At 46.1% G+C, this 25043-nt stretch overlaps 1 protein-coding gene across 12 annotated transcripts in view; it reads left to right on the forward strand.

The window, feature by feature from the left end:
* Positions 1–6060: 6060 nt before the first annotated feature.
* The window catches only part of SNX30 (sorting nexin family member 30), a 117201-nt gene continuing 98218 nt past the window's right edge, over positions 6061–25043 (forward strand). For 4 of the 12 annotated variants that reach the window (XR_016393613.1, XR_002645281.2, XM_089913601.1 and 1 more), the window contains exon 1: positions 6064–6506. Coding sequence is in view for 6 of the 12 variants with exons in the window: in XM_089913601.1 (XP_089769727.1) it covers positions 6351–6506 (156 nt within the window). In the remaining 6 variants the exon portion in view is untranslated. Of the gene's footprint in view, positions 6507–25043 lie in introns of all 12 variants that reach the window. The other 8 variants (XR_016393614.1, XR_016393615.1, XR_002645279.2 and 5 more) reach the window with 5 other exon arrangements.

The following is a 25043-nucleotide window of genomic DNA, read 5'->3' on the forward strand; positions in this document are numbered from 1 at the left end:
ATTAAGAAACAGAATATTATTAGTACCCCAGAAACGCCCACAAAGGTAACATTAGTCGACTTTTAGCTCAATACATTAGTTTTGCCTGTTTTTGAATTTTATACAAATGGAATCAGCGGGAGACATTCTTTCGTCGTATCTAGCCTTTTTTCACTCAACACTGTATTTGTGTAATTCATTCACCACGTTTTGGTTTTGTTTGTTTGTTTTTATTTTGGCGGCAACACGCAGCTTGTGGGATCTCAGTTCCCCAACCAGGGAATGAACCTGGGCCACGGCCGTGAAAACCCGGAATCCTAACCACTGGACCACCAGGGAACTCCCCAGCACGTTGTTTCTTCATTCGTCTTGCAGTATAATGTTCTACTGTGTGACCACACCACTGTTGACAGTCATGTGAGTTTTTTCTAGTTTTGGTTACTATAAATCTCCGCTGCTGTGGAGATTTTTTTATTTTATTTTATTTCATTTACTTTTGGCTGTGTTGGGTCTTCATTGCTGCACGCAGGCTTTCTCTAGTCATGGCGAGCAGGGGCTACTCTTGTTGCGGTGCGTGGGCTTCTCATCATGGTGGCTTCTCTTGTTGCAGAACATGGGCTCTAGGCACACGGGCTTCAGTAGTTGTGGCACGTGGGCCCAGTAGTTGTGGCTCGTGGGCTCTAGAGCACAGGCTCAGTAGTTGTGGCTCCCGGGCTTAGTTGCTCTGTGGCATATGGGATCTTCCTGGACCAGGGCTCCAAGCCAGTGTCCCCTGCATGGGCAGGCAGATTCTTAACCACTGTGCCACCAGGGAAGCCCGCTGTGGAGACTCTTGAATCCACCTTTTGATGAATATACATATGCATTTCTGTTGTGTTCTGGGAGTGGGAACTGTTGGGTCATATGATGTCTGAATGTTCATCTTCTAGATGCCTTTAAAGATCATTCCTAAGTGATGGAACCAAACACGCTCATGGGGCACACAGCCAATAAACAGGCTTTCCATCCTATCCAAAGATTCACTAATTAGACTCAGTGCCAAGGCTTCCAGTACTTGTCAGCTCAGTATCTTCTCCAGCCCAACCTCTGTAATGGATAGTGACCACAAAGCAGTATACACACAGCCACACACTCCAGAGGCGGCTTGTGAAGAAAGCCAGGTTAACAGGTAGCCCTCGGTGCTGGCAGCAAATTATATTTCTGTGGCCAGGTGAGGCCCAGCTCCTAGGAGCCTGCAGGGCCAGCCAAAGAAGTCTGGGGGGCTTGGGAAAATATCTACTCCACTGTGAGGCCTTTACAGCCAGACCTATGATGTGAATCTGTCAAAAGATAGTTTAGTTCATCTGAGATCTTCTCCCAAACTGTAAGCACCTGGTAACTGCTCAATAAAAAGAGCACTAAAAGTTTAGGGCAAAAGGACCCAGTAATAGAATTTTGTAAGAGAAATCTGCCTATCTAAGCAACTTTTCAGCAAACAGGAAAATTTTCCAAAGTAAGAACTTAAAAGTGCTATTGACAATAAGGGGCATGTCAATTTATGATTTAGAGAAATGGGTGGAGCTATGAGTACAGTATTTTGTTTTTTAAGGTTTGTTTAGTCCTTTTTTAAAAACATTTTTATTGCAGTATAATTGCTTTACAATGGTGTGTTAGTTTCTGCTTTATAACAAAGTGCATCGGTTATACATATACATATATCCCCATATCTCCTCCCCCTTTCGTCTCCCTCCCACCCTCCCTATCCCACCCTTCTAGCTGGTCACAAAGCACCGAGCTGATCTCCCTGTGCTATACGACTGCTTCCCACTAGCTATCTATTTTACATTTGGTAGTGTATATATGTTCATATATACACTACCACTCTCTCACTTTGTCCCAGCTTACCCTTCCCCCTCCCCGTGTCCTCAAGTCCATTCTCTAGTAGGTCTGCATCTTTATTCCTGTCTTGCCCCTAGGTTCTTTTTTTTTTTTTAGATTCCATATATATGTGTTAGCATATGGTATTTGTTTTTCTCTTTCTGACTTACTTAATTTTGTATGACAGACTCTAGGTCCATCCACCTCACTACAAATAACTCAATTTCGTTTCTTTTTATGGCTGAGTAATATTCCATTGTATATATGTGCCACATTTTCTTTATCCATTCATCGGTCGATGGACACTTAGGTTGCTTCCATGTCCTGGCTATTGTAAATAGAGCTGCAATGAACATTTTGGTACATGACTCTTTTTGAATTATGGTTTTCTCAGGGTATATTCCCAGTAGTGGGATTGCTGGGTCATATGGTAGTTCTATTTTTAGTTTTTTAAGGAACCTCCATACTGTTCTCCATAGTGTCTGTATCAACTTACATTCCCACCAACAGTGCAAGAGGGTTCCCTCTTCTCCCCACCCTCTCCAGTATTTATTGTTTGTAGATTTTTTGATGATGGCCATTTTGACCGGTATGAGGTGATATCTCATTGTAGTTTTGATTTGCATTTCTCTAATGATTAGTGATGTTGAGCATTCTTTCATGTGTTTGTTGGCAATCTGTATATCTTCTTTGGAGAAATGTCTATTTAGGTCTTCTTCCCATTTTTGGATTGGGTTGTTTTTTTTGATATTGAGCTGCATGAGCTGCTTGTAAATTTTGGAGATTAATCCTTTGTCAGTTGCTTCATTGGCAAATATTTTCTCCCATGCTGAGGGTTGTCTTTTGGTCTTGTTTATGGTCTCCTTTGCTGTGCAGAAGCTTTGAACTTTCATTAGGTCCCATTTGTTTACTTTTGTTTTTATCTCCATTTCTCTAGGAGCTGGGTCAAAGAGGATCTTGCTGTGATTTGTGTCGTAGAGCACAGTATTTCTTATAGTCTGCAGACCAGAATCATCATGAGCATCAGCTAGGACGTTGTTTAAGAAAAGGCAGATTCCAGATTCCCATCCCTGAATCAGAATCTCTTAGGTGGGCCTAGAAATTTGCATTTTAACAAGCACACAGGTGGTTCTTCGGCACCAACTCCATGATCTGTATTGCATTCCCCACCTTAGAGGGTCTCTATGCTTTCAGGGGAGGAGCTTCTACATGGAAAGGTAAAACGATCCTATCACTTACCCACAAGCCTCTCTGCCGGTTCTGGGGCAAGTTCTAATTTCTTGTTTGCAAAACTCCTCAGATCCTGGCCTCAAGTGGAACTGCTGGCTTTTGCTTTTTCCCGGAACATCACTGGCTGAATTAAACTGCACACAATTTTGCCTCTGTTGGCGATAGTGCCGTCTCAGTTGCCCCTCTTGTTTGAGGCAGCCCTCTGTGGCCTTCTACATGTCACTCTGAATGCTCTTTGAAAACCTCCTTTGTCCTCATCTGCCGTCCACTTCAGAAGTGGTGGTGTTATTTTGAGGCAGGGTTTGGGATGCCACATAAAATAAAGCTATGATTGTATTAAAAACCAGAAGAGGATAAGCAGCTAACACAAACATGAATAAGGCCTAGACACATGCTGTACCAGGAGAGAGAAAGAAAGAATGCTTCGTTGTGACTCCGCTTTGTTTTTAAGGTCTGGGTCTCATGCAAAGCCCTGATAGACTCGCTATGAGGTTTTGGGATTCTGGCTTGGCATACTTACTGAATTCTGGGGCCCAAGGCCCTGTCTTCTGAAAGGTTCCAGCCTAAGTGCCTAAGGTTCCTTGTGGACAGGAATGGGGGGTTGGGAGGTGGGGGAAGGGCCCATGCTGTGTTCCTGGGTTCTGGTGGCATCTCCCCGTACCCCATACACACACATCCGGTGCATTTTCCTCAGAGATGAGCCCTAGAAACCCAAGCTTCCCTCCATACCTTCCAATAAACACTACAACATTTTGCTCTGATACAGAAACTTCATGTTTCCTCCTCACCACCGTGGTGCTTTGAAAACTTTTAGTAAAAGCACAGTCACATAGTCTGGGACACTTGCTCTGTTTCAGTGACAAGTTCCCACCACAAGGAACACTGAAATACAACAGGAAATAGTGAATATGAATAGGCAGTCCTGGGCTAAATTTGACTGGTGGAAACTTTATCCTAAAATGTTTTCCATAGAAATTCACTTTCTTTAGTTTTGATGACTACCCACTGGATCATTGTGGCCACATGCCATTGACCAACGAGGAAACTGGAAAATAAACTTTCATATGGCCTTTCAGGAACTCTGTTTTGTTTTTGTTTTTTAAACGGTGGGAGCATAGAAAAATGATACTCTGACCCAAAATGAGCAAATAGAGGAGTTTGGAGAGAGCATGTTTATTTATGAAAACTTTATGATTATCATTTCATAAGAATAGTAGAGAAAGCATGAGAGACAGGGAAAGGAAGGGAATTAACATTCAGGGAGCATCTATTCCATGGCAGCATTTGGCTGGGAATATTACATACCGAAGGCTGTTTCGTTCTCACAACCACCAAGTAAGGTAAATATTATTACCTGCTCTCTGTCCTTCTTTTTGGGTCAGGAAGCAGGTTCATTTAGGTAACTTGCTAATCACCCACTTATATTTAGCAATCAGGAATTCAGATGTGGCTCTCTTTTCACTCTTCCCTGGCATCTTGAGGAGAAAGCTGTGTGGAGTCTTAATAAAATGAGATCTCAGTTGTGGGAAGGTGGCCTGGCTATTAAAATAAACAACATCATTCAATAAAAAAATACCTATGTTATACATCTATAGAACACTCATTTCTAGTTATATTCATGCTATTTGTTTTAATCAGAAGAACAGATAATAGGGTCTGTTGTAGTTGTAAGCAGCCCTTGAACATAAAAGTATTAATTTTACTCAACTCCAAGAGGACCGGACACTGGCATTCCTGTGAGGTAGATGCAGCATTTAAAAAATTGTTCCCAGTGTCCTCTGAGTTCTATTTTCCCCAACCAGGGCAGACCCACGTGGAGGAGAGAAAAGATAACTTGAGGACTGAGGCTGGATGACTTAGACCAGGGGAAATAAGGGAAGGTCTCTGAAGCTCAGTGAATCCCTGGATGATATTTTGGGTCAGCTTCAACTCTTGGCATTCTCCTCCTGCTGAAGTATCATTTGTTTCTTTAGAAGAAAAGGGTGGTGGAGACCACAGTGAATCCCAACTTCAAGATTAGTCAGGTAAAACTGGACGAACCTAAAGAGTTTGGGAATAGATCGGGAAAATGTGCTCCCTTACAGCGGGCCTCCTCCCCATTACTCTTCTAGTATCAACTTGTTCTTACATGGGCTGATGGCCTCTACTGACTTGGCCCTGAGCACAGAAGCTGTGAAGCCAGGTAAGGTGGAAAAAAGAGGTGAACTTCCACCCTCAAATAGCCAAGTAACGCCTTGACTATCTCCATTCTGCTAGCAAATAAAGCTCAGAATCCAGCCCAGCCAAAGACCTGGAAAGGAAGCACAGAAGCATGAAAAATAAAAACGGGAACCTCACGATTCTTTCAAACGGCAGTTTGGTCAAGGTGTGAGTTAAAGAGTCATAGATCATGTGTAGCACTCCCTCTTTATTTACTGATGCTCTCTCTTCTGAGGTTTAACCTTACATAAACCCGGTGAACTGCAGAAGCAAGATGGCATGAGATCTCAGCGTGCATTTGAAGAAACTCCACACTGCGTCTTTGAATTTCCTTCTAGGTTCCCCGCCTGATGTCTCTATCTCCTGGGAGCCTCATAACCTTTTTACGCCATTCTTATAAAATGTGTCATAATTCCTCTTATCCTGGATTATTTCAAAGGCCAGAAGATCCCGACTCACGTGCGTGTCCTAAAGCCCCCAGCCCCAAGCGTGGCTGCCCCTGGGCGCAGCAGTAAACGCGGGTGGAATGGAACAGGATCCTCCAACGTCTTTTTCCACCTCTGATTTCCGTTAAACATTAGCTCCGGGGTCTGCGCGCAGCCCCCAACGGGCCAGGAGGCGAGCTTGGACTCTCGGTGGACAGCGGCGGAGGGCCGAGGGCGCACTTCCTGCGGGACGGCGGGAGAGGGCGGAGCTGCCCGCCTCCCCCCTCCCCCTCCCCCGTTCTCCCCGCCCCCTCCCCCTCCGTGGGCTGCCGGGGGCCGCGGGGGCGGGGCGGCGAGCGGGCTGGGCGGCGTGGCGGGGCGGGCTGGGCGCCCTGGCTAAGGTGCGAGCGGGTCCGCCGCGGGCTCCGGCGCGGAGCGGAGTGGAGTGGAGCAGAGCGGCGCAGTCCAGCCCAGCCCAGCGCAGCCCGGCGCGGGCAGACGCGAGCCGGCGGGTGGCGGTGGCGGTGGCTTCCAGCCCGGCTGGTGCTGGGCCTCCGACCGAGCTGCGGCCGAGCGGGGCCTTGGCCCGGGCTCTGGGGAAGCCCGTCGCGGCGGGGTGCAGGAGGAAGCGGCGGCGGCGCGTCCCGAGCCGTGCGCGCCATGTCGGGCGGGCCCCCCAAGGCCCTGCCGTCCACTGGGCCCCAGTCCCTGCGCGACATGCCGCACCCGCTGGCCGGCTCCAGCAGCGAGGAGGCCGTGGGCGGCGACAGCACGCCCAGCCCAGACCTGCTGACGGCCCGCAGCTTCGGCGACAAGGTGGGGCGCGCGGGGCTGGGGACTGGGAGGCTTGTTTCGCTCCCGAGCGGGATGAGGGATCTGGAGCCCCGCTGGGCACCGGGCCGCGCCCACTCTGGCGCCCCTTTCCGGGGGACAGGCGTGCCCTCGCCCCAGAGCCTTGGGGAAAAAGCGTCTCCTCCCTACTGCCCCCGCGGGGTCGCAGCCTCTGGCGGAGCGGCCAGAGGGGACGGGCTTGCCCGGCTGTGACTGGTCGCGAGGCCAGTGACAGCTGGTGGGGAGGGGTCCCGCCGGCCCGTTGTGGCTGGAGGCGTGCGTGCAGTGCTCAGAGCCTGTGTCCTGGGATGGGGTCCCGGTTCCTCCAGGTGCATCTCTGAAGGCTGAGCTGCCGAGTCACTTGTAGCTCCTCCAGTTTGCTGCGACTGCAAAGAAGCAAGAGTTAATGGTTTTCCGTGGTCTTACTGCCAGAGGCTTCTTACCCCTGTCTGTCATGGGGGCAGTGATCTTTGTTTAGGTTTGCTTTGTGCCCTGAGGAGTCACCTGACTCCGACCCCAGCAGGCAGCGGGAGGAGAGTGGCCCTGGGGTTTTCTGTCTGGGGCTCCATTTACCTCTCACGGTCTCCCACGCTGTTTAGGTTTGGCAGAGGCTGGTTTTGTGGCTGAAGGGAAGAAAGGTCGCCCTTTGACCTTTTTTGCGTAGAGGGGGGCTCCTGATTTTCTTAGAGCAGCATATGACCCTCCTGCTGCTTTGAGAGACAGTGAGGGGTTAGGGGCGGCATCTCCCTTCCTTTCCCCCCCCCCGCGCCCCGTTGCCACTTCAGCTGTGATCAGGACTTGAGCTGATTGTATCAGCGCTGCTGTTGCCACTTAGTCAATAATTGCAGAAATTAGAATTGTTCTCCACACCTGTGATCAGGTGTAAATACTAAGTGAATGCCTCTTAGTAAAATACTAAGTGAAGGCCTCCTTGTCCCAATACTGAATGGAATCAGGGGACCCAAATTTCTTTCCCCCTTAGATGGGAGGGCATGTGGCACAGTAAAAATGAGTGGGAGTGCACTGAGCAGTCCAATTAGCCAGGAAGTGGGAATTGATGTACCTTCCCAAGAGGGTCTGTGAAAGCAAAGAGTGGGGCAAGTTGTGGGGGGGGGCAAAGCATTAGTTGCAAGTAAACTTTAAAAAGCTAATAAAACCAATGGATTGAGCAGCTGGGTGTGTGTGTGTGTGTGTGTGTGTCTTTGTAAGTCTCTTTATTTTATAGAAGATTGTAGACTATATGAAGGCTTGAGTCGCTTGGAAATACCTTGCCCATATTTGACACTCAATAAGTAATTGTTGAATGAATAATTTGCTTTCTTTTTTTTTGTTTTTGTTTTGCGGTACGCGGGCCTCTCACTGCTGTGGCCTCTCCCGTTGCGGAGCACAGGCTCCGGACGCGCAGGCTCAGCGGCCATGGCTCACGGGCCCAGCCGCTCCTCGGCATGTGGGATCTTCCCGGACCAGGGCACGAAGGCGTGTCCCCTGCATCGGCAGGCGGACTCTCAACCACTGCGCCACCAGGGAAGCCCAATTTGCTTTCTTATGTACAGAGAACTTGGTCCTATGTGCATGTAGGATAGGAACTGAGGTTAAACTTATAATTTTTTTCTCAGGTCTGTGTAGGATAGTGAATTAATTATATATCGCTGTGTAACCAATTACTGCAACATTTATCATCTGAAAATAGTGTCTGTGGGCCAGAAATCTGCAAGCAGCTTAAATCTGGGTGGTTCTGACTCAGGTCTTTAATGAGCTTGCATTCAAACTTTGACTAGGGCTGCAGTCACTGAAGACTGGATTGGGGGTACGTCCTCTTCCAAGCTCACTCTCTTGGCTGTTGGCAGGCCTTAGTTCCTCTCCATAGGGCTTCTTGATGTGGCAACTGCTTTCCCCCAGAGCAAGTGATCCAAGAGATGGAGAGATCCCAAGACTCAAACCACAGTCCTGTGTAATCTAGTCTCGGAAGCGACATATCTCTGCCGTATTCTGTTGGTCACACTGGCCATCACTGGTACAACCTGGGAAGAAGGTATGAATAATACCAGGAAGCGGGAATCATCGAGGTATCTTGGAAGCTGCCTGCTACAGATGGCTCTTTTAAATATCTGTTTAATGATCCATTCTTGGAGGACACCTGATGCAGAAGTGTGGGCATTTTGCTACTAAGTACTGGGAGGACAGATGCCCTGTATCCCTGAGATCTAGTTGGTGGACAGGAAGTCGAGCCTAAGTCTAATTACTTCTGGCTTCCTTCACAGGGACCGTTCCATGAGAGAGATGGTCTTGAAGGCATTATTATTAATTATTGAATATTTAATAAGTCTCTTTAGAGCTGTGAGGAGCATCAAAATGACATGACTCCCAAAGGCCTGATTTATAGTTAGCCACTTTTCCTTAGAGGGCAGTATAATTTCTTCCTCTGACTGGGAGTAACATTTTCCTTGAATCTTGGCATACACATATGTTCTCGTAACTCTGGAGAAATTTCTGCAGAGAGAAGCTACCAAGCAACAGAGGTGAGTCAGGACCAGTGGAAGGAAGCCTTCCCTTTGCTCTTTCTCTTGCCCAGGAAGTGTGGGGTTCACCGGAGGGGAGGTAGGAGCGTTGAGTGCTATGGTCTGTCTTTGAAAAGAAGCCTGTGCCTTCTTGCCTTTTATAATGGACTTTGGGGTTGTGATCCTGGATGCCTGATTCAGAGTCAGTTCTGAGGGTTTGACAGGCTGCTCATAGTGCAGGGTTATTGTATTATGCAGAGGGGAATTGCTGAGGTGCCATGAACAGGAAAGCCTTTCGTCTCGGTCCAACGGACACTTCTTAGTGGCCTCTGGGGTTCTGGGAAGGAGGAAAAGACCAAATGTCATGGCCTCTTCATCCACAAAATTGAAAATCATTCAAACCATGGTGTGAAGGGAAGAATCTTTTCTATCTACCAAGGGTTGCTAGGAATTCTTTTGACGCTGGCTAAACTCCCCAGGCCTTCTAGCCCTGTATCTTTCATCTCCACCTGAAATGTAAATACACCACTTGGCCCTTTCTGTCTTTTATTACTTTCATCTGCAAACCACTTTGGGCTTGCTTCTCCCCTGACTCAGCCTCTAACTCCTGTGTACCTCCCAAAGCTTAACACCAAGCCCTCTCAAGCCCCACCTGTGGTTAACACCTCTACCCACATCCTCAGTCTCTTCACTGAACTCTTCCACCTACTTCCTGCCCCCTTAAGTCACTGCTTCCCCTGAAGTCTTCAAAATGGAGGTGTCTTTTCCTCCTACACTCCACTTATTTCAGGTTCAGGAGATGCGGGTCAGTAGTGTCCTTTCTCTCCACTGCCTTTTGTTTTTTGGCCGTGTTGGGTCTTTGTTGCTGTTCGCGGGCTTTCTCTATTTGCATTTGCGGCGAGCGGGGGCTACTCTTCGTTGTGGTGTGCGTGCTTCTCATTGCGGTGGCTTCTCTTGTTGCAGAGCACGGGCTCTAGGTGCACAGGCTTCAGTAGTTGTGGCACGTGGGCTCAGTAGTTGTGGCTCGCGGGCTCTAGAGCGCAGGCTCAGTAGTTGTGGCGCATATGGGCTTAGTTGCTCTGCGGCATGTGGGATCTTCCCGGACCAGGGCTCGAACCCGTGTCCCCTGCATTGGCAGGCGAATTCTGAACCACTGCGCCACCAGGGAAGTCCTCTCCACTGCCTTTTAATGATCAAGTGCTGCCCCTTTGAGGCTCATGTCATTGTATTTACTCACTCAGCAAATATTTGAGGGCCTCCTACGAGCCAGGCACTGTTTTAGGAACTCAAATGCACCAGTTGAAAACCCCTGCCCTCATTGGGTATATTTTAGTGAGTACGTACTGTTTTATGTAATAAATGCTGTGAAAGGAAGAAAAAGTTGGGGGGTGGGGAGGGAGCATTCAGGATCACTGGCTGAAGGGAGGCAGCTTCAGTTAGACCCTACTGAGAACTTGAGATTTGAGCAAAGACTTGAAGGAGGTGAGGCAGTTGGCGAGTGGATGTCTGGAGGAGTGTCCTGGTGGAAGAAATGGCCAAAGCAGAGGCCTGGCAGCTCCTGCCCGCTGTGACGGGGACTACCCTAGAAGCCAGTGTGGTTGGGGCAGAGTGAGCAATTGGGGAGTCCTTGGCCAAGGGCTGGGAGGAAGGGGGCCAGGTGGTCTGGGGCCACTCTGGGAACTTCGGCCTTTACTTTGAGTGCCATTGCAGGGACTTGAGCAGAAGGAGGGTGTGATTTATGTGTTGAAAGGATCACACAGGCTGTTGAATTGAGAATCCTTTATTTGACTATTCCACTGAATTAGGTTTCTTTTCCGTCAAAAACACATAAATCCAATGCAACCTGGCTGAAGAAAAGAAAAAAATCTATTGGCTCATGTTGAAAAGCCCCAGGTATTTTGGTTTCCGGAATGGCTGGAACTAGGTATTCAAATGATGCTGGGAGTCTGTCACTTTTCATCTCTTGACTCTTTCTCCTCTCTGTGTTAGCTCTGTTCTCAAGCCGGTGAAGGGATATAGCTTTGCAACACCAGCAGAAAGAGAGCACCTCTTTCCTGATAATTACAGCAAAAGCTCTGGGCTAGTGTCTCCTGGGCCTAAATTGGGTCAGGTGCTGAAGCCAGTCTTTGTAACTCTGACTGCCCAAGGCCTGGACCAGGTCCTTATCTTTGGAGGGTGGAGAAGGGAAATTTTTGTGTGTATGTTTTAACTGTGAAATATAAATATGTGAAGTATAGAAATGCATCTGTATTAATAAAATGTATCTATACAGTTTAAAGAATAATAAAATGAACACACATAAAGTTAAGGCATAGACTCTTACCAGTATTTTGGAAGCCCTCTCTGTGCCTGGGGAGGGAGGAGGTGGTTTCCAAAGCAAAGTCAGGATGCTCCTCCTAGAAGGAGGAGGAACGAATGAATGTTGGACCAGCGTCTGTTGTTTCACAGATGTCCATTACAGACCTTCCACTGCCTTCTTTGCTGTCACTTTGTAACTTCCCTGTTTCTCTTGTTCATTAAAATCTTGAAACCCCCCAACTAACTGTCTTCTCAAATCATGCCTTTACTTCAGGGGACTCTGTCCAGATCTCTAAAACTATCAGTTTCTTGACCTTTTATCTAGTCACCTTCCCCTTTTTTCCAGTTCATTTGCCCTCTCCCCCGGCCACATCCCTGCATTATAATACCTACAACTGTTCCTGCCCTGAAATAATGCTATTACAAAGCTCTCATCTTGCGGTGCCCTCCTCCCAGTCAGTGAGAACTGCCTACACCTGTTCCCTGACCCCTTGTTTTCACCTGCCTCCTTTAGATTCCACGGCTTAACTTGTCGCTCCTGCCACTGTCCTTTACGCAGTTCCCTTGCTCTCCTTTTACATCCAACTTGGGTCATTCCATTTGTTCCTGTCTTTTGCCTGCACCTCAGGTGCGGAGTTACCTTGAGAGTTGCTGCCAGTGTAACCTCACAGCTTCCAAGCACAGTTGGGGCCTCGGTGGTGCTGAGCCATCCTTTCTTTCTTTCTTTCTTTCTTTTTTAATGTGGGATCCTAGTTCCCCGACCAGTTGCCCGCGCCCCCTGCATTGGAAGTGCAGAGTCTTAACCACTGGACTGCTAGGGAGGTCCCATGGGCCATCCTTCCTTTCCACAGAGGCTCCCACTCTGTACTGTGGCTGATCTGAAGCTTTTCTCTGCTCCTCACACCTTCCACGCCCCTACCCCACCCTCCTGTTCTGCTGATGGCCTCACTTTCTACCTTAGAGAAGATAGAAGCCACTGTAAAAGAACTTACACCAAACTCAAAATGATCAGAATCTGTGGCTGCCCTTTCTTTGCCCCCGTTTGCTAAGGCTGATCCTGGAGTATATGGCCCGCCCCCTCTGGCCTCTTAGAGACCCTGCTGTCACTCCTGTGTCTTCAGACTATCAACTGGCTCATTCCCATTAAATTTTTTTTTTAATTTGAAGTTTAGTTGATTAACAATGTATTAGTTTCAGGTGTACAGCAAAGTGATTCAGTTATATATATATCAGTATAAAACTGAATCACTTTGCTGTACACCTGATGTATATATATGATATATATAAATATTTCAGATTCTTTTCCCTTGTAAGTTATTACAAAATACTGAGTATACTCACCTGTGCTATACAATGGGTCCTTGTTGGTTATCTACTTTATATATATACTAGTGTGTATTTCGATCCCAACCTAATTTATCCCTCCCCCTGCCCCTTTCCCCTTTGGTAACCATAAGTTTGTTTTCTGTGTCTGTGGGTCTGTTTCTGCATTCCCATTAATGTTTCAACATGCTCAAGTTGCTCTCATTTCTAAAACAAACCAAGTAAAGAAAACTGTTGTGATGCTTCCTTCTCCTCCATCTCTGCCCTATTTTCTGACTCTTCTTCACCTTTTGAAAGAAAGGTTTGCTCCTCTTGTCTCTACTTCCTAACCTCTGGCTTACTTCTCAGCCTACTGCTGTCCGGTTTCTGGCTTTACTACTCAAGGTCCCTCGTGACTTCCTTATTGCTAAATCCAGTAGACGCTTCACATCCTTGTCTTCCTTGACCTCTTGGTAGGTAGCACTTGATCCTGTTGAGTAACCCGCTGCTTGAAACTCTCCTTGCTGGGATTTGTGTTTTAGAGCGTGCACTCTGGAGCCAGGTTGTCTGGATTTTAATCCCAGCTCCACTACTTACAGTCTTTGTGACAGTAAATTATTTAACCTCTCTGAGCCTCAGTTTCCTCCTCTGTGAAAAGGGGATAACAGAAGTACCTACATCACAGGGTTGATATGAAGATCCATTGCATTCATACTTAGCATAGTGAGCCTTTAATAACTGTGAGAAGGTGGTGGTTATTCCCTGATACTGACCTCTCCACATTTTCTTTGTACATTGTTGCCTATTCTTTGTCAATTTCAGTATCATTTGTGGTCTGGTCAGGAGATAAAAACTGCTGTAGGTTTTTCAAACTGAGAGACTTAATACAGGGAATTAGCTACATAGGTGCTGGGAAACATGTGAAGTCAAGCAGAGGACAGGGAGATAACCCAGAGAGTAGCCATAGCAGGAAACTGCAGTCACCCTCAGGGCTGGGGGGGTCAACGGGAGGAGGTGAGATTAGAAGAATCCAGGAGCTTCTGTGGGAACTAGACCATGGCAGGGCTGCTCAACAAGAGTAGGGACCTCAGGCGGAGGGAGCCCTGGAGAGGAAGCAGCTAAGGCCAGGGATGCTTATCTGAACCAGAGAGGAGGGGTTGGGGTAGGGGAGAAGCACCCTGGCTTCTCTCCTCCTCCTGCTTTTGGTCTTTCACCTGTATCATCCGTTGGCCCAAATAGCTTCCTTGGTGGACATGTGACCCTAGCAGAGTCAAATAGCTAAAAAGAGATTTGCTCAGATGGCTGCTGGGGGAAAGAATCTCTCTTTTTGTTAGATTGTGAGCCTTTGTTTCTTGTGATGTGGAGAGTGCCTGCTTAAGAGTGAAGCCAGAGAGGAATGTGGAGCAGGAGAAAAAGAGGGCAACAGGCCCTGAAGATCCCTTGAATCCCGGATCCACCTGTGCCAGCTGTGCCTGAAGCTGGCACTGCTGCTCCGCGGGCATCCTGGTTACAGGAGGTCATGAATGCCCTTTTGTTTATACTATTCAATTTGATTTGATTTGTCACTTGAAACTTAGAAAAAAAAGACCAATACGTCGACCTTAAAATGTTAAGTGACAATTAAGTTTGACTTTGGGATCGTTAAGAGGAGGGTGCTTAGTTCCTGTTGGTCAGCCCCACTCTCAGAGTGTATTATCTGCAGATCAGCTTTGGTGGCGGAGGTGTGTTTTCACCAGGTCCTTGAAGTTTGAGGAGGCTTTCAAGTGCCGGGTGGGGAAGGCGTCATGGGCCAGGGGAGCAGCTTGAGCAAAGCTCCTGAGATGGAAAAGACTTGTGCCTGCTGGGGTTGCACTGGGTCGGCTCATGTGTTGGGAGTGGGTTTGGAGAGTCCAGAGGTGGGGATTAGTGAGAGAGGAGGTGGGAAGACACAGCAGGAGGAGGCTGTGACTGCTCCGAACGCTCTGATGTGGAGGTTAGCTTTTATTCTTTAGGCAGGAGCCAGCCGTAGAGGGTTTTTGAGCAGGGGAATGTGTGATCAGTGCTTGGGACGGGGAGAGACTGGCAGTGAAAGAGGTAAGTTAGAAATGTGTCGGTTTGGTTTAGGTTGAAGTTGTCGCCTGGAAGAACAAAGAACAGAAAATGTAAAGGTGACTAGTTTTGGTACAGTGGGGATGACTGGTTTTCTACTCTAGGAGACTGGTGCCGACTGGTGCCCTCACTGAGAGGGGGAACACAGATTGGGAAGCAAGTGTGAGCAAGTGTAAAGATGACTAGCATGCAGTGTGAAGTCAGGAGCTGGGTCAGTTTGTCTGAACACTGCCGTTGAAAGCCCACTCAGACTTCAAGGCTTAGCACACATGCTGCCTCCTGGCAGCTCTTCTGTATTATATAAATGTGTGACCCCAGCAGATCCAAAGAGAGATGGGAGTGGAAGATGTAGAGGTTGAGGTCAGAATTTAAACAAAGTGAATATTAGCAATGAAATGTAAGGCGAGAGGTCATAGCAGTTTGTAGTCAGAAGGGTGGTAGCTTGGGGAAAGAGCAGGGCTGAGGGAAGGTCTTTAGGACGGGGAAGAGTTGGGGGTTAGTGGAGGTTACCGGGAAGAAGGCAGATGAGTCTCTCAAAATAAGTACATAAATAACAGCTTGGCAAAGGCGCAGTAGTTCATGTATGGGCAGTTGGGTTTGTTTACTAGATTCTAGAGGGGGTCATATGCTCTCTCCTGTTTGCCTTGCCCAGCAGAATTCCTCATTTTGGCTGCCACAGAGCAGGAATCAGGAATTATTGTCGTGTGTGTGTGTGTGTGTGTGTGTTGGGGGTAGGAGGAGACAAGGGCAAGAGGTACATGCAGAAAAGGTGTTTCAGGGGTCCTGTTTGAGAAAAGGCACAGAGGCGGGAAAAGCACACGGCATGTTTGGGCGGCAGAGTGCAGGCACTTTCCAAAACTTGAATCTCTTGAATGTCTGCTGCACGCCTGGCTCTGTGCTGGATGCCGGAGAAGTTGAGAAAGATTAAAAAAAAGTACTCTCTTGAGAGGGTCATTGTCCAGTGCAGAAGAGAGACGTATATCCAGATGGTTGCAATAGAATCTGAAAAATGCTAGATATATTTACTAGTTCTGAGGCCTTGGGCAAGTTTCTTAACCTGGTAATGCCTCAGTGTCTCCCTATTTAAATTTTGGATTATTTCGCAGTGGTGTTCTGAAGATTAAATGAGTGGGGTGTTTTTTTTTTCTTAATGTTTATTTATTTATTTGGCTGCGCCAGGTCTTAGTTGTGGCACATGGGATCTTCATTGCCACGTGTGGGATCTTTCAGTTGTGGCATGCGGGATCTAGTTCCTTGACCAGGGATTGAACCTGGGCCCCCTGCATTGGGATCACGGAGTCTTAGCCCCTGGACCACCAGGGAAGTCCCTTAAATGGGTGTTTAGAATAGTGTCTGGCACACAGTAAGTACTATGAAAATGCTAGGTGTTGTTATTGCCTTAGAAGCAATAACTGGGACCTCTGGGAGCCTGTACAGAACACGTACCTCGGTCATCCCCACCCCAGTGAGTGACCTGGGGTCTTCAAACAGCAGCCCGTGTCAGTCATTGGTTGAGCGCCCCATGGATGGGGTGTTTGGGCATTAATTCCGAAGCACTTTCCAGCCTGCCCCATGGGTGGGCGAAGCAGGTTGAGCAGCCGGGGGAGCAGTCGGGCCAAGAAGTGCGGGTGCTGGCGTGGAAGTCAGGCCAGTGGGCACTGAACTGGCCAGTGAGAGGGGATAGGTGGACACCCATGACATCTGCACGGTTATTATGGAAATAACATGTAGGGAGTGGGGCAAGGAGTGACTGTGCTCGGGAGGCTGGTGGCTTTTCCAAAGGAGATGATATTTGAGCCGGAGAGTGAAAAAGTAGATATTTCCCAAACGGACAGAGGCAGGAGGAGTAACTAGAGCAGAAGACCCAGCCTGTGCCAAAGCCTGGCAGTGTCAGTTTGCAGGTGTGGAGGGTGAGGGGAGGCAGTTTCACAGGGGCTTTGACCTCCTGGATTCAGGGGTGTACTGGTCAGGAGTCTTGTTTGCAAACAGTAGGAATCTTACACTACTTCAAGCGATACCATACGCACATACCCTAAAATCCACCTTTTAAAAACATACAACGTAGTGATTTTTAGTATATTCACAAGATTGTACGACTGCCGCCATTATGTAATTCCAGAGGGTTTCTGTCAGCCCCAAAAGACACGTGATACTCAGTAGCAGACGCTCCATTTTCCCCACTCTCAGCCCCTGGCGGTCACTCATCTGCTTTTGCTCTCTATGAATTTGCCTATTCTGGGTATTTCATAAAAATGGGATCATAGAATATGTGGCCTTTTGTGTCTGGCTCCTTGCACTTAGCCTAATTTTTTAAAATTAATTTATTTTTGGCTGTGTGGGGTTTTCGTTGCTGCGCGTGGGCTTTCTCTAGTTGTGGCGAGCGGGGGCCACTCTTCATCGCGGTGTGTGGGCCTCTCACTGTCGCGGCCTCTCTTGTTGCAGAGCACAGGCTCCAGACGCACAGGCTTCAATAGTTGTGGCTCACGGGCTCTCAAGTGCAGGTTCAGGAGTTGTGGTGCGCGGGCTTTGTTGCTCTGCAGCACGTGGGATCTTCCTGGACCTGGGACTGAACCCATGTCCCCTGCATTGGCAGGCAGATTCTCAACCACTGCGTCACCAGGGAAGCCCCCCAGGATATTCTCTTTTAAAACTGAAAAATATTCCGTTTTATGCATATACCTTTTTTTTTTAATCAGTTATCTATTGATGGACATTTAGGTTGCTTCTACCTCTTGGCTATTGTGACTAATGCTGCAGTGGACATGGATGTGCAAATATCTCTCCAAGATCCTGTTTTCAGTTTATTTGGACATATAAACCCAAATGTTTATATATAAAAACTGGACCATATGGTAATTCTGTTTTTAAATTTTTGAGGAACTTCCATACTGTTTTCTATAGCGACTGCACCATTTTACAGTCGCATCAACAGTGCACGAGGATTCCAATTCCTCTGCCTTCTCACCAACGCTTGTTATTTTCTGTTCTTTTGATAGTGGCCATCCTAATGGGTATGAGGTTATATCTCATTGTGGTTTTGATTTGTGTTTCTCTGATGATTAGGGATGCTGAGCATCTTTTCATATGCTTGTTGGCTATTTGTGTACCGTCTTTGGAGAAATGTCTATTCAAGTCCTTTGCTCATTTTAAAATCAGATTATTTGATTTTTTTATTGTTGAGTTGTAGGAGTTCTTTTTATATTCTGGATATTAACCCCTTATCAGATATATGATTTGCAAATGTTTTGTCCCATTCCATAGTTTACCTTTTAACTCTCTTGATTGTGTCCTTTGCACAAAAGTTTTTAAGTTTGATATAGTCCCATTTGTCTATTTTTGCTTTCGTTGCCTGTGTTTTTAGTGTCATATCCAAGAAATCATTGCCAAGCCCAGTGTCATGAAGCTTTTCGCCCTATGCTTTCTTCTAGAAGTTTTATAGTTTTGGGTCTTAGGTTTAGGTCTTTAATCCATTTTGAGTTAATTTTTGTATATGGTGTAAGATGAGGGTCCAATTTCATTCTTTTGTGTGTGAATATCCAATTTTCCCAGTATTACTTGCTGAAAAGACTGTTCTTTATCCTTTGAGGGTGTATATACTTTTAAATCTAATTTCTAACTAGAATCGATAAACCACATTAATACTTGGAGTGCTAACATGAATTTTGTACATGTGTTTGAGTGACTTCTCTGTACTATGTGCTGTGTGAGGCATTATGTTCCTTGGGAGTTAAGATATCTACATTTTGGAAATAACATTAGCCTGGGACAGGTCAGGTCTCAGACATTCCAGGCGAAAGATGTCTTACTGTAATTAGAATAAAAATGGTTGTGGAATAGTTGTTTTATTGCAAAAATGGAAACCTAGACCTTCTTTTGGGCTATTTAATTCGAGCAGAGGTATGTTCTGAGGAACTGGGCTTATTATCATCTTGCTGCATCTGCATCTGTGCTGCAAGAATGTAATATAGCAGGCGTTTTCTGCACTGTCCGGTCCAGTAAATCTTGTTTATTTCATGACTTGCATCAGCAATTGGGAAGGACACTTGGACTTTTTTTTTTCATTTCTCAAACATTTATATGAGCCTCTCTGTGCCATGCTCAGGAGATACACAGATGAACAGATGGCCTTACCTTTTAGCTACCCAAGGTCCAGGAAGGGAGACAAAGAAATACAAGCGAGTCATTGCTGTTTAACATGATGACAGGGGTATGTGCAGAATGGCATGGGGGTAATCAGAGTGATTTATTAGCATTAAAGACATTTTTGAGTGAAGCACGTTGGAAGGAGGTCTTGGGTTACCTGTTATAGGTAACAATGGTCAATGTTGGGATATGAGAGAATTTGAATTTGAATCCAAGATTGGCCATGTAGTTTGTGGGACCCAGTGCAAAATTAAAATTCTTATCCCCCTGTTAAAAAATTATTAATAATTTCATGATAGTGACAGCAGAGCATTAAACCCAGTATGGAACCCTTCTGAGTATAGGATCCTCGTGAAGCTGGCCCTGAGTATATCCTTTGGAGGTACTGGTTTCCAGGTCCTGTTAAAATCACCTCTTACCCACCTTGGTGTTCTGGGTCAGGACTGCTACCATCCTGAGGGTGTGTTGTAGTGAGTTGGGGTCCCCAAGGCTTGCTTCTCCAGTCTGGGTTGACTGTGGGGCTTGCCTGGAACACTCCATCCCCTGTCAACATTCTAGCATCTTAACACGGTCTCCTGTATGCCCAGCCTTTCATGTTTAACATACGCTTGGGACTGTTGTCATTTCCCTAACTGTTGCTTCTCTTCTCTTTTCCTTTTGTTCTGATTTCTTCCCCATCGAGGGTGTCCAGCATATGTCCCCTCAGTTATCCTCACCTTTACCCAGAGATAATAGTAACGTGTGTTCACAAGATCCTTGTGAACCTTTGGGGAGCACTTCCTTTGGTTGGGAGCTGTACTGCATCATCTTGAAGCACTCCCCAAGTTACTGTCTCCTTCGCCTTTGACAGCTGGGGAAATGTAGGCTTTGAAAGGTGAAGTAACTTGTTCAAGGTCACAGAGCTAGATGAGAGTGGGGCTGGGATTTGAACTTGGGTTTGTTCAACTTTAGAGCCCACTCTCTTCACCACCACCACTGCTACAAATTGGCATCCTTTTCCAAACCTGCTTCCCACTCTTTCGAGTGCTTACATGCATTAGACACTGTAGGTTGCATTTCTTACGCAAAGCACAGTTTCAGGCCAAGGGAAATGAAACCAGCCCCTTCTGTATCTTAGGCTGTGTTTCTTCCCTCACCTCAGTTTCTGTTTTTTTCAGCCTCTTACTCCTCACTGTAGCCAGTCTCCCTTGTGAGAGAAGTTTCCCAAGGCTTGCTGCCTTCTGCCTGCTCACTCTCCCGTCACTGCCAGGCTCCTTGGATGAGCGGTCTTTGTGCACCGCTTCCATCTGCCTTGCCATCTGCCTCCTCTTGCCTCAGCATCGAGCCCCATGGGCCAGGTCCTGCCTCTACCACTCACGGCTCACGGAGAACTGCAGCGGCTGTTCTTCTGCTGTAGCATCCCAGGCCTTTAGAGCTGCAGAGGGCTTGGTGGTCACTCCCTCCAAGACCCTCTTTTTACAATGGAGGAAACTGTGGCCCAGGGAGAGAAGTGATTTATCAGATCAGGGTAACCCAGCTAGTTTGTGGCAGAGCTGAGGTTAGGACCCAGGTTTCCAGACCTTTGGTTCAGTGCTCATTTTCCTTGACTGACATCATTAACCAACTTCCCCTCAATGCTTTTTTCCCTGTCTTTTTTCTCAGGGTCTTACTCTGTTCACTGCTATATTCCCCAGCTCAGTGCCTGGCACATAGCAGATGCTTCATTCACTGAATGAATTGGTTCTCTCCTCTCTTGACCCTCCCCTGGTCTGCTCCTGCTTCTCTGGACCCTTCTCTTTTTTTTTTTTTTTTTTTTTCTGAGCTCTAACTGTGAGCCCACCCAGCCATGGTTCCTGGCCTTTGCTAGTTCCTTATGTACCATCTCTGGATGGACTTTACTACTGCAGCAGGGCTTAGGATTTCTAGCTTTAAACCCATCTTTCCAAGTATTTCTGTGATTCTTGTTTTTAGCACCTTATAATCACTCCATGGTGAGAGTATTTAAAAACCATGCCTTTCTTCACCTCCCCTTTTAAATATCCCACTTTTGTATATAGACATCACTGTTCTTTAGTGTCTGTCTTCATTTCCATTGTCATTGTGAATATCCTAATCAAGATGTATGATTATCTAACTGGCTTTCCTGCTTTGAGTCAGTCAGGTCCCTCCTCCCCAGTCTATTTTATTCTGAACACTGTAGCCAGAATTCACCTTCCTAAAATATTGTATGTGTCATTCCCCTCTTTGGAGACCTTTCCATTGCTTACACAGTAATGGTCTGAGTCCTTAGTCTGGCCTTCTGTGATCAGGTACCTATTTACCTCTCTGATCCTCTCCTAGGAAGTTACGTCCCTGCCAAAGGATTTTACTCATGAGCTGCCTGGCATGTCATGTGAATTCTTGCTTGCCCACCTTTGCTGAGCTTTGGTCCTCTGTGTGCCCTTCCAGCTGCCCCCTGCTATTGCCATAGACCTTTGCTATTCAAGGTGTGGTCCATGGACCAGTGGCATTAGCATCACCTGGGAGCTTGTTGGAAATACAGAATCTCAGGCCTAATTCCGGACCTACTGAATCAGAATATGCATTTTGACGTGATCCCTAAGTCATTGTATGTGCATTAAAAATAGAGCAGCACTGTTTTAGAACAAGGTTATTGAGTTTAGCTAAGTACTCACATCATCTGGGGACCTGTTAGAGGATGCTGATGCCTAGGGCCCACCTCAAGAAATATAATGAATCTAGGATGGCCCAGGGAGCAGTATTTTGTAAAAAGGCTTTTCCAGGTAATTCTAATGTGCAGCCAAGGTTGAGATCAATTGCCTTAGAAGAATTTTCTGATTCACTCAGGGGGAATGTGCCATCAGACATGTATATCTCCTACACTGTGCTATAAACTCCTTGAGGGCAGGGGCTCTATCTGATTGCTTATTTCTGTAATGTCAGTGTACAAACAAAGCCTAGGATGGGGTGGGTACCCAAATATTTGCTGAGTCAGTAAATGGACATGAGCTAAATGACATGTACAAGAGTATTTGTTGCAATATTAGTTTTAATGGCAAAAGATAAGAAGGAGCCTAAATATCTATCAGTGTGGAGCTAGTTTTATAACTAGGGTCATTTAAAAAATGTAGTATTAAAAAGAATATGGTGGGGCTTCCCTGGTGGCACAGTGGTTGAGAGTCCGCCGGCCCGATGCAGGGGACACGGGTTGGTGCCCCGGTCCAGGAAGATCCCACATGCTGCGCAGCGGCTGGACCCGTGAGCCATGGCCACTGAGCCTGCGCGTCCGGAGCCTGTGCTCCGCAACGGGAGAGGCCACAGCAGTGAGAGGCCTACGTACTGCAAAAAAAAAAAAAAAAAAAAAGAATATGGCAGCCCCTATATATACTGATATGAAATAATGGCAAGACATAGTAAGTAGAAAAAGAAAAAGTACAAGCCATGTGTAGTCTGCTATCATTTGTGTGTGTGTGTGTGTGTAAGAGTACAGGTGTGAATGTGTACACTAGCCTTGGAAGGATGCAGCATTGCCTCAAAAGGGTGATTTTCTGACCCTTTGAGAATGTAGTCTTCCTTCCTTGGAGACTCTGACCAAATTAGAGAGAAAGAGCCCTCCTCCTCGCTCCCTAATTTGGTTAGTAAGAGTTGATATTGATTAAAAAGGAAAAAGTTGACTAACCCCTAACTCCAACTAAATTTCAAATAGGCAAACAAGAAAAATGGGGCTGTCACTTGTAGTCCTGTGGGGTGGGATGTGTATGTTGTCCCTGCCTGGAAACTGAGTCATAACCACTCAAAACCTAAAGAGGACAGAGCTAAACTGTTACTGAGGGGCTAGAAGAGAGAATGCTCTATTGTAGTCTTTAATCTGTTCTGATCAAATACAGGTGAATACTGGCTCAGAGTGAGCTTTTACCCTTTTCTCCTGATGGGCAGTCAATATTTTGAACTATCTGTTTTTCCCCTGAGTTAAGAATTAAGAAATTCTTTTCTTTCCTGGTTCAAGTCACTGAGGAGGGGCAAGACCTTCCCTTGTTTCACCAGTTGGCCAGACTTCGTCCAACCCTCATTTCATGCTCTTGCCTCTGCCCTCCCTGACCAAAGGGCTGCCGTGGACCTTGCCTGTCTCCATGAAAGAGAATGAGGTGTTTTCAGCCCATTGACGTCAGTTCTTCTTCCTCCCAGTTTTCTTCATGGCAATCCTTATCCTGGTGAGGGGTTCTGGGCTTCATTGCAGCTTCTTAGAGAGAGGGGCGGCCAACTTTCAAACACGTGGACATGGAAGATGTGGTGTTAGGAGGTGGTTATGTTAGGGATAGACTGACAGCTCTTTCTAAGACGGTGCAGTTGACTTGAGTCTTCCGATGTAACCAAATTCTCCTCCCCTGGTCTACTGGGAGGCTTGGCACATTACTGTAGGTATCTGTGGAGCTTTTTGAGTAACCTAGGTAGTCTTTTATACAGTATTTTAGACTGGACTGCTCAGACTTTTAGATTGAATGAGACCCAAATTTGGGGCTAACATGTGCATCTACAGATTTCTAAGCAAATCTCAAGTGCCGAGGTTTGAGCAAAATGGTCACCTCTCCACTTTCAGCTTGACTCTGAAGAAGAAGGTAGCCACTTTTTTGTTTTTCCTCAAATCATTCTTCTCTTGGACATGTGAGTGGAAAAGGGTAACATTTATTAAAGACACATCGCAGTGTCCCAAGATTATAAGTTGTAGAAGCAGCAGTTGCATTTTACGTAAACCAGTTTTGGTATCACACAGGTGAGTATGTTTTCAGGTGTTGACCTTGGCAGGTTGGCTACTTATTTAAAGCCAACAAAATTACGACACTGTCCATTTTAAACTTTCTTTGTGGTTAAGTTATGATGAAACTGATAGAAAAGTCTTGCTGTTGACTTATTCATGAATCAAGGAAACTTCATGTATTATATAGGTTTATGATATTGCAGGAAATGGGTAGAGGATCTGTCCATCATGAGAAACAATGTTGCCAGCAGCAGAAGGAATAAAGTTTATTTGCTCCCTCTGGTTCCAAATCAAGGAGGTACACTATGTAAAGTAATTTAGAACTGCTACCTTAGAGAGGTTAATGTTGTAGGTTTGAAGCAGACACAGCTGAGTAGGAAAAAATGGAGCTTTCAGACTCAGCCAAGGGAGTCCTAATACAATCACTTACTGGCTGGGCAGTCACTTACCTGCCCTGAACCTCTGTTATCCTGTCAATAAAATGGGAATTCTAGCAGTACCTACCTAATAAGGTTGTTCTGATAACATAATGAGATTATGCATAGTAGGCCCCAAAAGCTCTTCTCATAACTGATTCTCATAACTGATCTGAACAACATATTTTAGATGACTACGAAGATTCCTTGCCTGTTTTTGATAGGTACTGTTGGTAAGCATAGGTGCATCATGTGGTGTGTTAACATTCAGAACATAGTAGATGAAAGAAAGGAAAAATGCTTCCCAGAATATAGCAAGGTTGTATAGTTAAGGATTTTTATAAGACTGAACAGAAAAAGGAAGAAGAAACAGACCCAGTTCTGCAGAAAGAATCCATAAATTGTGGGAAAGAAAATCTTGAGTCAGCTCTAGGCTTATTTTCTACAGTTCAAGGCCAGATTATGGATAGCTTTAACAAAAATAAACAGGCCACAATAAACATTTACAATCATGTTATATTTACATTACCGTTGATCTGATTATTACTGTGATTTGATTATGGTAGATATTTTCACTTCCTCTCCTTCATTGGATTTTCATTTTATTTGGGTAAGTAAATTACTCTTGGCTCATTCAACATGATGCTAAAAAAGGAAAAGAGGAATCTTTCTGATATGTGAGCTATATACCTTGAAAAGAAAGGTCTGTTTCAACTGGCAAGAAAACAGAATTCCCTCCCAAAGGAAGTAGATAAGAGGAACCAGACCTAATCAGGAAGCTCATATTCCATTCATTTATTCGTCAAATATTTATCAAGTGCCTGGCACTGTTCTAGGTGCTTCTAGCTGAATCCCCTTTGGACAGACCATTGCATTTCGGGACTTTTCAGGTTCCAGTTTCTCTTCCTCTGCCCCAAGATTAAAAGATAAAGTTCTAAAATAAAAATTACTATTGTTTGCAGTTTCTTACTGCCAGTATATAGGGAAGCTATTTATTTTTGTAATGTTATCATGCATTAGCCACCTTACTGAATTCCTAACA

This window comes from Delphinapterus leucas, chromosome 6, assembly GCF_059928025.1.
Source record: "Delphinapterus leucas isolate spDelLeu-1000000601 "Yukka" chromosome 6, BTC_Dleu_Yukka2, whole genome shotgun sequence".
In the NCBI taxonomy this organism is placed as follows: Eukaryota; Metazoa; Chordata; class Mammalia; order Artiodactyla; family Monodontidae; genus Delphinapterus; species Delphinapterus leucas.